This window comes from Anoplopoma fimbria, chromosome 3 (assembly GCF_027596085.1).
Source record: "Anoplopoma fimbria isolate UVic2021 breed Golden Eagle Sablefish chromosome 3, Afim_UVic_2022, whole genome shotgun sequence".
Lineage (NCBI taxonomy): Eukaryota > Metazoa > Chordata > Actinopteri > Perciformes > Anoplopomatidae > Anoplopoma > Anoplopoma fimbria.
Genome location: NC_072451.1, coordinates 8,875,530 through 8,889,424, shown reverse-complemented (window position 1 = coordinate 8,889,424; position 13,895 = coordinate 8,875,530). Strand labels below are relative to the sequence as shown.

The 13,895-nt window shown below is 40.3% G+C and overlaps 2 protein-coding genes across 2 annotated transcripts; both read left to right on the top strand.

The window, feature by feature from the left end:
* The first annotated feature begins 1,286 nt into the window (after positions 1-1,286).
* LOC129116516 (actin-related protein 2/3 complex subunit 5-like) lies at positions 1,287-6,853 on the top strand. The gene is made up of 4 exons (XM_054627367.1): positions 1,287-1,570; positions 2,609-2,681; positions 3,754-3,930; positions 5,529-6,853. Exons 1-4 carry the CDS (start codon positions 1,431-1,433, stop codon positions 5,589-5,591), a joined length of 453 nt encoding a protein of 150 aa, XP_054483342.1. The 5' UTR covers positions 1,287-1,430; the 3' UTR covers positions 5,592-6,853.
* A 2,825-nt stretch (positions 6,854-9,678) lies between these two features.
* Positions 9,679-12,796, top strand: tmem70 (transmembrane protein 70). The gene is made up of 3 exons (XM_054627363.1): positions 9,679-9,917; positions 11,571-11,670; positions 12,178-12,796. Exons 1-3 carry the CDS (start codon positions 9,726-9,728, stop codon positions 12,621-12,623), a joined length of 738 nt encoding a protein of 245 aa, XP_054483338.1. The 5' UTR covers positions 9,679-9,725; the 3' UTR covers positions 12,624-12,796.
* Positions 12,797-13,895: the final 1,099 nt, after the last annotated feature.

Genomic DNA, 13,895 nt, shown 5'->3' with positions numbered 1-13,895 from the left:
GTAGAATTATTATTCTTTAACTGTAGTGTTTTAACCAGACTTTTTTGGTTCCATTTCTTTATGTAAACATAGGTACATTAACAGAGTGTAAACCCAAAACAGCCCATTCCAGAGGTAAAACTACAAAGTACATATGTCAGGAATACAATTTTTTGTGCTCCGGAGCTTAAAACCTTTTAGAAATAAATCTTTAATTCAGTGCTTCAAACTCTCACACGCTAACCGTGAAACTCACTCATTTGATACTTTCCACATGCTCTCACGACACATGCCATATTCCATGCAGAATTAACTGATAACTTCCTTAATCTTCTTCAATAACCCTAAACATACAGAGAAATACCTTTAGCAATGAGATAAGTTATGCTTATTTTTATATATTGGAGACGTCTACAGGGATGTGGTAACGAAAACCCTACTTTGGTGTTATTGAGGAACGCTGGGAATACAGCAGATTTCAGGGTAACTGCTTTGGCTAAAACAGAGGAATACAGGCTGGAGTGTTTGTAGTCCCCCTACCTCTATTAGTAATGTTCCCCCCTGGCTACTCCCAAGACCTGACCTAGACCTCAACTTAATGGAATTAAAGAGAGAATGAGATAGAACAACTAGCAAGCCATTACTTAAGAACCAAATATCAAGTCATTTGGATACAAATACAATGGGTCCAAAGATGAAAATGATAAAGTGGGCAAAGGAATATGTGTACCCTCAATGAATGTTAACATAGGAATAAGAATACCTGATCAGCTGTCAGTTTATACAGCAGAAGCAATGGAGGTGACCAAAGGCCTGCAGTGGGTGGAGGAAGTAAGACCAAATAGAGAGGTACGCTGTGTTGACTCTGGAACAGTCCTTCACAGTATGCTAAGATGAAATAGACTTGGGGTGGAAGTGTGGTTATGCTGCCTACCTGCTTGTGTAAACATAAAAAGGAACGAAAGAGCAGACAAAATTTCCAAGAATGCTCGAAAGAGTTTTTAAGGCAGGAAGCTCGAGGGTATTGTTGGAACAGCAGGAGACGGGGTACAGGATACACAGGGAGCAGTTGTGGAATATTTAAAGGAGATAAGAATGTATCATAGAATATAATGTTTTTTATATATATATGTATATGTTTACTTTAACTATTAATACTATCATTTGATTATTACTTTATTAACCTAATTATATACATTTATCCAGGGACAATATTCATCAGTATGCGATAAGTCACTCAGTACAGTAGGTGGCAGTATGCACCTTATAAGCAATGGTTGCAAACCACCATTTAACTAGAAGAAGAAGAAGAAGAAAGTCTAACGCGGAAGGAGAGGAAGCGAAGCGAGTAGCGTTAGTTGTGGAGTACAGCTGCCAATAATAATATTAATAGGGTCTGCTGTCAATAACGCGCCTATTTCGTTGAACATTTCTTTACCATCGTGACCAAAATGTCTAAGAATACAATTTCCGACCGGTTTAGAAAAGTAGATGTGGATGAATACGACGAGAATAAGTTTGTGGACGAGGATGACGGAGGAGAGAACCAGGGTGGACCGGACGAAGCAGAAGTAGACGGTTTGCTCCGACAATATCCTTTAACTTCAAATAAAACGTCCGCTCAAACAACAGGGACGTTAACTAGTGCCAGGGCTCAGAACACGTCTGCTCTGGTGACGTCACAACAATTAAAGGTGACGTTGCCGCTACGCAGTATATACATTATTTTAATATTTCTATTGTATCCATCTATTCAGTCTATCTATTGTAGTCGGTTCGTATCTGACATATGGGGACATTTATTTGGCAGAGCTCTTCTGTTGGGTCGCAGTCAAAGGAGCATTTCCGGGTGTCAGTTCACAGGAGGGCGTGGTCAGTAAAATGGGTGGATGGGCAACTTCAGTGTTTTTAAAGAGAAAGTTAACGCGTGCACATTAATCAATGTGACAACTTTTGTATATTTATATTTACATTTTTATACATGATGCACACCAACCGGAAAACAAGCTCTAATATGACAGTTGTGATTCATCCAAAACACCAGTAAACAATTCAATAAAGAAGATAAAAACAGTTATACAAAGGTCATACTTATTGTTATGAAATATATCATATTAATCATCTCATATATCAGAAAATACATACAAATATATTGCATTAAGTTATTGGAAAATGGAAAGGATCTTAAATACACTTACAGAAATTGGGTTTAAACAGCCTTCTAAAGAAAATGTCCGAAAAATCAAATCGAAAAATGGGGGGAGAAATATTTATATATTTATATTTATATATATATATTATATATATATATATATATATATTTTTTATATATATATATATATATATATATATATATATATATATATATTTTTATATATATATATATATATATATATATATATATATATATATATATATATATGCTAAAGCAGCCATTGTACATGAACAACGTTGGCAAAATGAGGAACCAAACAAGCCAAGCTAGATGTTCTCTTTTTTTTTAAAATATATTAACAATAAACCGCCAACCTTCTGGCCAACTGAGCTCCGGCCGCCCAGTTAGGTGAATAAAGTAATGCACATGAACCTGTCCTGTGGAACTGTGTGATCCTTGACTGTTGTTTTGCAAGGCGAACATGAATGCAGCTCTCCATGCCGTGCTAAAGAATCCTCCAATCAACACCAAGAACCAGATTGCCAAGGTAGGTGCTATTGTGATGATGGAAAAAATGCCTCTCCACTTTGAGTCGGGGGATCCTCCACCTTCTGCTTGTATCACCTGATGGCAGTGTTGCAGAACAGTGAACTCTTTTCAAGCATGAATAAGCCAGTTTTTTTCTGCATGTATAGTTTTTTTGGGGGGGGAATTCATAATTTTATGGTATGCGAAGGGTGTCTCCTAATGTGCCGAATTGATTTATGAATCATTTTATGGAAAGCGATGGCACACGTAGGGGTGGATTTAGTGATTTGGGCCATAGACGTTGAAGAAAAACTTTGGTTGTATAGAAGTCTATGAGAAAATGACTCTACTTCTCTCTTGATTTATTCCCTCAGTAAACATTGTAAACATGAGTTTATGGTCTCAATCTCTAGTTTCAAGTCTTCTTCAATACAGCATGATGTTCATTTAGTAAATTATGGTCCATTTAGAGTCACATAGACCATAAAGCAGGGTATGCTTTGTGGAGGGACTACCTTGTGATTGACAGACTGCCACCATGGTGTTGTCCGGTCTAGGAGTTGCCTGTGTTTTCATCTTAGATCTCTAACCCTTTCACAGTGTGTTCTCAGTGCATGAAGTTATATTTGGCCAACACTTTGGTCGCCTTGTTCAGTGTCGGTTGTACGTAGCTCCACCCTCTGGTGTCAGTTCTGCTTTCCAAAAAACAAGATGGTTTGAGCAAAATACTGCAATTCAAGGCTTCAAAACTGTAGTCCACCAACCAGTGGGGTGACATCCCGATTACTACATCCACTTATCATGCTGCGTTCTAGACAATTCTAAAAATTCAATTTAGATGTAAAGATCATCAGCTGCCAAAATGTTTAGCAAGCTGTATTGCTAAAATGACTGGGTTTAATCTACAAAGGAAAAACACAACATGTGTAGCAGATTTTCCTGGAATATCTATGTTTTGGTCCTGCAGAGTTCCAAACTATTTAGATCTGAAAAAGGCTTTAGCTGGAGGGAAAGTTTAGTCATCCAGCTACATGTTGGTCAATGTACACTATCTCCTGTGTGTGTGTGTGTGTGTGTGTGTGTGCGTGTAGGAGAGAGCAGAGCTGCTGGTGATCAAAGTGCTGAGCAGTTTTAAGAGCAGCGACATAGAGAAGGCTGTGGGCTCACTGGACAGAGCTGGAGTGGACCTGCTGATGAAATACATCTACAGAGGCTTTGAGAACCCCAATGACAACAGCAGCGCTGTGTTGCTGCAGTGGCACGAAAAGGTTAGTAAGGATACAAAATAAATCTCATACTAATTCCAAATGAACAGCATTTTTAGATCAACTATAAGTGTCATATAAGGAAGGTTTGGAAAATCCGATTTATTTTTTGTTACAATAGCACTCAGTACCAATCTGTGTAGTTGTACAAATACATGTTTACATGTGTAAGGAGTTTTGAGCAGCTTCTACACCTCAAATGTGTTTTCATTGTTCTTGTCCAAAAAGCCAAGACAAAGTGTTCACTGCCAGCATTCCATTTTAGGAACGAGAAAGAGAAATTAACATTTATATAGAGTATACAGTTTAGTTTTTTGCCTTGCACATGAGTGTCTTTGCCTGGATGTGCGCACGCTTTATCCCTCTCATGAAAACATTTCACTCAGCTGCTGAATGACTGATACATGGTTTCACGGGTCCACAACTTCAGACAGCTTTACAGCAGAATCAAACTCAGCACTCAGTCAGGTGACTCACTTATCTAAAGATCTTCTTAGGAAGGTGTTCAGCGCTATAATACGCTGAGTCATTCTTCCGCCTCACAAAACAGAGCATGGAGCAAGATGATCATTTTCACTTTCACCTCACACTTCACCCCCCAAAAGGACCAGTTGTATATGAGTTTCTCACCACATGCTACCCTGAATTCTGGAGGAAAACTTGAAGTAAATGACAAGCACGAAACTATATCTAAATGTCCGTTTACAATCGGTCACACAACTCATGCAGTGTAATCCAAGTCTCATTTATCTAGTCATATGCTCACTACTTTACAATCACATGCATCTTCATTGAACCTTAATATAACTCAAACGCTTCTATAGAAACTGTCTCAAGCTACTGTTCATGTTTAAAATAGTTAGGTTTAGTAATCATAAGGTTGAAGTAGTCCTGTCCCTTTTTAAAGGTATTCCACAGTGTACTAAGGACAATCCATTAGGCTACCTGCAAAAATACGCTGGGGATATTCTGAAAGTCAAAACATCTCCTGAAAACACCAAAACCAATAATGTCTAGACAATGACTCTGTCTCTCAAGACCTATATCTCTTTAAAAAAAAAAGATCTACAAGTGTACGGTTTCATTTATAAAAAGGCTCAGAAATAATCCAGTTGGCCGCTGTGGTCTTTAGCAAACGTTACTATTTCCGGAGGCAAATTAATCCAGATTTTATCGATCTAGTGAGTATTGGTGGCAGCAGAAGGATGTGTGTGGGATTGAATCCAAATAAACTACAAAGTGTGTGTTCATGGTAATGAAGGAATGTGACACCTAGTGATCAGTGTGGCTCACTGGTGTGTTTGTAACAACAATGGAGCTCTGTGGCACAGAGGAAGAAGATATATGAGGCTTTGATACAGACACAATACTTAGTAGATGCATTAAGGGTTGAGGGGGATCTGGGATTTGTTGCTAAATGTATCCTTTAATTTTATTATGGGAGAACTGGTTTCCAATGCATGAACTCTTACAAAATATTGCATTTTCCTCAAAACTCTCTTTATGCTCAGTTGCCTTAGAACCTAATATGGAAATACAAATATTTTGATCTGGCACTACACCTGACATCCGGCTGTAATGAGTGTGTTGTGTGTCCACAGGCTCTGGCAGTGGGAGGAGTCGGTTCCATCGTTAGAGTCCTGACTGCCAGGAAGACCGTCTGATCCTTCCAGAACCCACAGAGTCCATCTGCAACACAAGATCAGCAGACCTCAGTACAGCGTTCTGCTTTTGAACACGATCCCTTGTTTATTTAATTTTTTTTAAGCTGAGGGCCCTCCTCATGCTGTTCTTTCCTCTGTTCTTCTGCGTTCACTGTTTTCAATCACACCTCTGGAGTTTGGCAGCGCTGGAAGTCCGGCAGGGAGGTGCTGGCACCTCACGCTGTCTGTGTGTGCCGGCCATGCAGAGAGAAAAGAAACATTCACTGGTTTAAACTGCCTCACTGCCTCACTGCTGCTCTGAAGCCTCTGCTGGCTCACTGGAACCTCCTCCTCCTTCTCTGAAGCCTCAGAGTCATCCAGGTGGAGGATTAGATTGTTCTTGGATGGACCATCAAGGACTGGTGACCTGTCCAGGATGTTTCCCTGCCTTTTGCCCAGTGCATGCTGGGATTGTAGTTATTTTATTTCCCCATATCATTCTTACTTTGTATATGTTTTTTTTTGTCCGCTATTTTTTCTACTTACACCACATTGTGGTGTGTAGCCTGGCTATTGTTTTTTTTTATATCTAAAGTAAGCAACAAAATAAAGTAATGAACCTGAATATGTACTGGTTACTTTCATGTTTTAAAAAGCTGGGGCTTTAAAAGGCCTTTACTGTTCACTTAAGGTAATAACTGTAACCATTACTTATTTTATAATGACAATGATTTATTAAAGACAATAAGGACATTTCATGCCCAAGCTACCAGCTAACCAAGATGTTACATAAGATGTTGCCTGGTATAGACCAGGAACCATTCATCCAGTCAAATGTCTTTAAATGGCAGCTTTAGTCGCAAAAACCTCCCGAACGTTATGTTCCAGCCTCTCGAACGTGTCTGCTTTTATAATGAACAAAATATTTTGGGGCTTGGAATTTTTTTTTTTGTCTCCTCTTTGACTTTGTCACTGTTTTCTGATGTTTTACTTTCTAAACAATGAAGAAAAAGGTTGGCTATGCTGATAACTCCTTTTATCCATGTAACAACAACTAATATAGCAATGCTCCCGTATGGTGTCTCCTGGAATCAACCCGTCACATCATTCTTGCATTAAATGGCCGGGTCATTTAAACTAGCAAAGACACTGAACATTCTGTTGCTGTATGAAATGATGACGAAAAAGACTGATCCTTGTGTGAATCCGTAATAATCTTGCTCTTACTTCACGCAATAAAATACAGTTGTCGCATTGATGCCAACTAACAAGTAGCCAAAACACCTAACTTGTGGTTATAAGATGATTGCCTCTTAGGTGGAAGTTTGTAACCAGTTTCCAAATTCTAAGAGTAACTGTCAAACTGTAAACACAATAAGGAAATGGATGTTCCTTCAGGAGTTAGCTGACTGAGGACCTGCTCTAGTTTAGTTTCATACTGTATCTCCATGGACTCAGCATTACGTTCATTTTCACAGTAATTATATACAACTTAGATATGCTTTATAATGAAGACATGCAAATCTCCCTTTTTACAATATAAACAATAAAGTCTTCCATTGAACTGGAGAATTATAACAACCCTACTATTATGTTAGGGTTGTACCAAATAGTTTAACGCTTCATTCAGAATGTGGGCATTCCAATTCTAAAACAACATTTGAATGGTGCGCAGCTTTTTATTTTGCATCTCTACTCAATCTTTTATTTCTGTATATCTGCATAGTTGCAGGTAAAGATCGGGCTACACTCATTTTAGTATAATACTTTTTGCAGTATTACATTTTAATGGTGGAGTTTCCAACTCTTGTGATTCAAACATTTCCAATAACTCCAGAGCGTTGTGAATTCCAAAAGTCAACATTTATTGGAAAAGATGGATGTAATAATTTCTAAAATTTACAACATGTTTTATCTAACAAAATATCCAGCCTTAATTCATATTTAGCCTTTCATAAACAACACTTGCACTAAGGTCAATAAACTGTTTTTTTTCTTACTAACAGCACCATGAATGACATTTATATAACAACTATAACCTCAAATCAGATTCTTCTTTTTTTTTGTTTGATGGCATAAAATGTGATACACAGTGTTACAACAAATTCTGTTTAGAAAATGTTGATAAATCCCAGATTTGGACATATGACTATTTGTGAATGAGGCCCAGTGTGCAAATGATAGTAGTAAAAGAATTTGAACACCACTGTTTTTTGTGTTTAGTTCTGGGGACATCCAGGAGCATCTTAATAATTGACCTCACTGTTATAACTTGAGTGTGGAGAAAAAAATCAATCTTGAAATGGACAGGAGGCCAGTGGAGGGAGGCGTGACAGGGGACGTGATCCTGTCCCCTGTCACGCCATATGAATGATTCAAGGATTCAACATTTATTTATTGTCATTATGCAACACAGGGATGCACAACCAAATTCAGTTGTAGCCTGTTTGTAATGTAACAAACACATGATAAACAAAATAAAAACAAAAACAGAACTACAATCCTGTAGTGCATTTTAAAAATTTGCATAATAAGGAATGTAAACAGAAGCAGCAAAAAAAAAAATCTGGACAGATAATATGGCCGACATCTTAACATAGAAAATTCAACATGAGGAAAACATTGTCCATCAACTTTGACTGTGTGTGAGCACCAAGCATCATGATGTAACAGAGTCCACCTCCTCTGGTCCCACTGGAGTCCTGCTCTCTGTCCTGAAGTCCGCCCGTCAAGTCTAGCTTGACCCAGGATGAACGATGGAGCCAGGTCTATCAGACAGCCAGGAGCATGCTGGGTAGTGGAGTAGCCTCAGGTCCTAGCTGGGTTAGCTTCCATCTTGTCTCTCCTCCCTCTCCTCCATGGGGTGGTTTTGTGGTGTTTGGTCTGGCTGGGTGGTCTGTCTGGGTGGTGATCGTTTTATAATAAATTCTAAATATGCTACGGAAATGTGGTGGAGCTACCAGCAGCTTTATCTACATGTGCCGCCGTTGCCAGAGCAAAGTGAGCTGAGTGAATGAGCACTGAGCACATGGTTTGTCTGTTCTGTCACACATTGACAAATGATGAGATCAGAGAGGAGGATTCTTACACATCATCTAGAGCTGGTACAAATCAGCATCTTCAGAGCATTTCAGGTAATTTCATCATGCTCGGTCCTCTGTCCTTTAACATTAAGTTGAGGCACTAACATCTTGCTCATTGCAGCGGCATAAAATACTTCTTTGCAAAAAGGACAAAGTCTGGAAATTTCTATTACATCACTAACTGCAGCTGAGGAAGAGACGACCCATCTACGCCTTTAGGAGGTACAGGGATGGAAACTACAGTTGTTCATGAAAAGTAGAAAATAAGCTGTTTAAATGCAATTACTTGAAGGAAAACATGTATAGTGTGTGTGTTCTTTCACCCGTTCTAACTCTAAGCCACAACAAGAAGCAGTCCAAATAGAAATTATTGAAGTTAACATCAAATTAGAAAAGTCAGAGGGAAAAAAGGCATAGCTTGGAGAAAGGTACACCATCAGTGGGATAACACAGCAAAAGAGAGATATTTTACACTCAATCCAAAACAGCAGGGATAAGATAAGATAAAATAAGATAATCCTTTATTAGTCCCGCAGCGGGGAAATTTGCAGGCTTACAGCAGCATAGAGTAAAGTGCACACAAGAGACATAGCACATGTTCAGGAGTAGGGGAACAAGACCGCAAAAGCAAGGAATAATAACAGGTTGAGAATTTGCCATTTACCAATTGGATACAGCAACCTTAACAGTGCACTTTGATCAGAGGAAAACATCCAACAGGTCTTTATGATCCATGCCATGATGCTGAGACAGTAACATGCATCCTTTCCTGCAGGACATTTACACAGGGAAGACTTATGACACAGCTTATGACAAACGAACAATATGGCGGGTAGAGAACAACGTTAGAGTATATTAGAGTGTGGAGACAGTGGGAAGAAGTGGTATATGTTATTTAATATATTTTCAGGACAACTGGGGTGGCAAAACGGCTTTCAAATGTATGGAAACTGTGGGAAATGCAACCTGAGGGTGGCAGTAATGCATCATTGTGGATGCCAACTGCCTTAAAATCTCAAAGAAGAAGAAGAAGACCGGAAGCGGAAGTACTTCAGCGTGTGTGAAATGCAGTATGTCAGTGAGGGTCGCTAACCAAATAACTATGTTTTCTGTGAATGCTCTGCGTAGAATACGACACTGTGTTGTCGCTCAGTCCCTCAGTAAGGCTCACTTTACGGCAGCCCGACATGCTGCCCCGTTTAACGGAGTGAGCAGGAACCAGCTCGATGCTGACACAAGGTCCTTCATCAACCTGAACAGCAAGGTACACCTTCATATTTATTCTGAAAGTATTCCCTGCTAAATAACATGACATTTTTTCGATTCAATTTATTATTATAGCCCAATATTAAAAATTGGCTTCAGAGGACGTTACAATCTGTACAGCAGAGAACATCCTCTGTCCTTGGACCCTCGCATCGGAAAAGGAAAAACTCACCCCAAAAAAAAAAAGGGAAAAAAAGGAAGAAAGCTCAGGGAGACCACCAGAGGAGGGACCCCTCTATCAGGAAGGACAGAAGTGTTATAGATGTCATGTGTACAGAATGAAATACATATTACAATTACAACATAGTCAATCCATGTGACATAAATGATTCATGAAATGAGAGAAGTAATAGCAGCAGTAGCACTTATTATAGCAGTCATAATAATAGAAACATGGTTAATAGCAGCAGCAGTGGATATCCATCCATCCATCCATTTTCCGTAACCTGCTTATCCAGTTAAGGGTCGCAGGGGTGCTGGAGCCGATCTCAGCTGTCAATGGGTGAAGGCAGGTACCCTGGACAGGTCGCCAGTCTGTCGCAGGGCTGACATATAGAGACAAACAACCATTCACACTCACATCCACACCTACGGGCAATTTAGAGTCTTCAATGCACCTAAGCTGCATGTCTTTGGACTGTGGGAGGAAGCCGGAGAACCCGGAGAGAACCCACGCTGACACGGGGAGAACATGCAAACTCCACACAGAAGGTTGTCTAGCCCGGGGACTGAACCCAGGCCCCTCTTGCTGTGAGGCGACAGTGCTAACCACTACACCACCGTGCAGCCCTAGCAGTGGATATATAGAATAATAATGATAATAAAAGCAGTAGTAATAGCACTAACAGTAATTGAAATGTGACTAATAATAATAACAGTAGTAACAGTGGGTGTCAGCAGGACCATTACAGGAGGCACGACCACGGTCCTGTTATAACCACGATCTATGGAAACCTGTGAGGAGGGAAAACAGAGACTCCAAGGAAGAAACAGAGAGAGTAATGGCACATGATGCATACAGATAGAGAGGAGCAAGAAGAGGAGAGAGGAGCTCAGTGTATCCTAGGTAGTCCCCCAGCAGTCGAGGCCTATAGCAGGCCTAGACTAACGTGTATACTTTCAAGTAATGTTAGGTAACACTAGTGTGCTTCACTTTTTTCAGGTAACGATACTGCTGCCAATTGCAAGTTTGAAACGACAAAAAAAGCAAGTTGAGGCGCTTTTCAGGGATTTCCATGTATTCAGTGCTTGATTACGCAGCGTTGCATAAGTATAGCACTGTAACCTGTAACCACTGTTAAACAACATAATATCCCAATATTTCCCTAGCCCATAATGCAGACAAAAAAACAAACCCCTGCGTTCTTGTGGGTTGCAGGCTGTGGATTTAAAAAAACGATAAAACTTTTACTGAAATGTGCCTTTTTCCTTCTCGTTGTCCTGTATCTGCGACTGGATAGGATAAGGAGGATTTGTTTTAATTTGTTTATGTTTTAAATAGATGGCATAGATAGGAAGCCATTTAGAATGAGAATGTGTACCACTTGAATACCTTATAGGACATCATAACAGACTCAAGATTTCGAACAGAGTAGCCTAACCCTGCTAAAGGCAGCTTTCATTGTGTATTGTCTTCTGTTTCTGTGAGTAGGTGCAGTCCAACTGTCCCTCCACCCGATGTTTCTCCACCGCGACCCCCTCCGAGGATGGGAACCTCATTTACTCCGGCAGCCTGGGTAATGCTGTTCGAGGTGAGTCACCTTGGGCTTGTTAAACTTAGTCTTTTTTCCTGTGTCTGATATGAGTGGTTGTTAAGTAACAATTCAATGCAAAGCTTGCTAGTCTTTCCCATATAGGACCTGGTAAAGCGTCATGAGGGCCACTCCTCTAAACGCCTCTTAAGCCTCGTTGGGGTGACATGGCTCATGAGACTGTATTTTATTGTATTTTGTGTATAGCCTAATGTTAGCTTTTTATTCCTTGCAATTGCATTCATGCTTTTAAAATGTTTAAGTATCACAAACTTGTTTGCCACAGAGCTTATTTTCTGCAATAATCAAAATCCAATGGAACAATTCCATAGGCTTTTTGTCAAGGAAACCAGTGTAACACTTACTTCTGGGGTTTAACTACAAAAATACATCATCCCTTCAGCACTCTATACTTCGATAAATGAATATGCCAGATGATAGCAGTGTATAGAAAAGTGTAACCCTCTCTTTTATGACCTGTATTCTCTGAATTTTCTCTTCTGTCAGGGGTGAAACTGTTTTCTTATAGCACCAGCGGGACCAGCCTCTTTCTAGTGCCCCACACCCTCCTGAAGACCGGACTAGTGGTCCAGAGCTTTGCATTGAAAGCCACTTTCTGTGGGGTCATTGGATTCTTCACCTTCCTCACCCCTGTCCTCCTCCACCTCATCACCAAGGGCTACGTGGTCCGGATGTACCACAACCCTGACAGAGACACCTACACAGCCATCACCTACAGTGTCTTCCTCACAGAAAAAAAGAATGTGTTCCACCAGAGGCAGGTTAGGATCCCAGCTATAAGCAAGATGTTCACCACCTTCTATGCTGACAAAATGGGGCTACTGGTAAACCCGGACATGTTCCCAGTTCCACATGACTACAACCACCTGATGGGCTACGATAAGCCCTTCAGCTTTGACTCAGACCAAATAGATAAACCTGATGAGAGCTGAACTGCCAACAGTTTGAATGTGGTGTTGGTATATGAATTATATCCACAACTCCAAACTCAACCGTGCATACATTCACATTTCAAACCAGGGTGAAACATGCACGGGGCACTTAGCAATGATTTCTCAAAACAGATTTCCAGATCTTTGTGTCAATATTTTGTTGGATATTTCATGTTAATAAATTATAACATAATTTACCTGTTTAGAAATGGTTTCATTTTCTTGGTCTCTGCAACTGTGTCATGACTATCTACATCTACAAGCTGCAAAAGTGCTGTAACTTCTATCTTTCAGGACCTATTAAGAAATTATGTCATATTGCTGTCTCAACAGGGCTATACACTCACCGGCCACTTTATTAGGCACACCTGTTCAATTGCTTGTTAACACAAATAGCTAATCAGCCAATCACATGGCAGCAACTCAATGCATTTAGGCATCTAGACGTGGTGAAGACAACTTGCTGAAGTTCAAACCGAGCATCAGAATGGGGAAGAAAGGGGATTTAAGTGACTTTGAACTTTTGAACCATCTCTAGGGTTTACAGAGAATGATCCGAAAAAGAGGAAAATATCCAGTGAGCGGCAGTTGTGTGGATGAAAATGCCTTGTTGATGTCAGAGGAGAATGGGCAGAGTGGTTCGAGATGATAGAAAGGCAAAAGTAACTAAAATAACCACTCGTTACAACCAAGGTATGCAGAATACCATCTCTGAACGCACAACACGTCCAACCTTGAAGCAGATGGGCTACAGCAGCAGAAGACCACACCGGGTGCCACTCGTGTCAGCTAAGAACAGGAAATTGAGGCTACAATTCACACAGGCTCACCAAAATTGGACAATAGAAGATTGGAAAAACGTTGCCTGGTCTGATGAGTCTCGATTTCAGCTGCGACATTCAGATGGTAGGGTCAGAATTTGGCGTACACAACATGAAAGCATGGATCCATCCTGCCTTGTATCAACGGTTCAGGCTGGTGGTGGTGTAATGGTGTGGGGGATATTTTCTTGGCACACTTTGGGCCCCTTGGTACCAATTGAGCATCGTTTAAACGCCACGGCCTACCTGAGTATTGTTGCTGACCATGTCCATCCCTTTATGACCAAAGTGTACCCAGCAGGATAATGCACCATGTCACAAAGCTCACATCATCTCAAACTGGTTTCTTGAACATGACAATGAGTTCACTGTACTCCAATGGCCTCCACAGTCACCAGATCTCAATCCAATAGAGCACCTTTGGGATGTGGTGGAATGGGAGATTCGCATC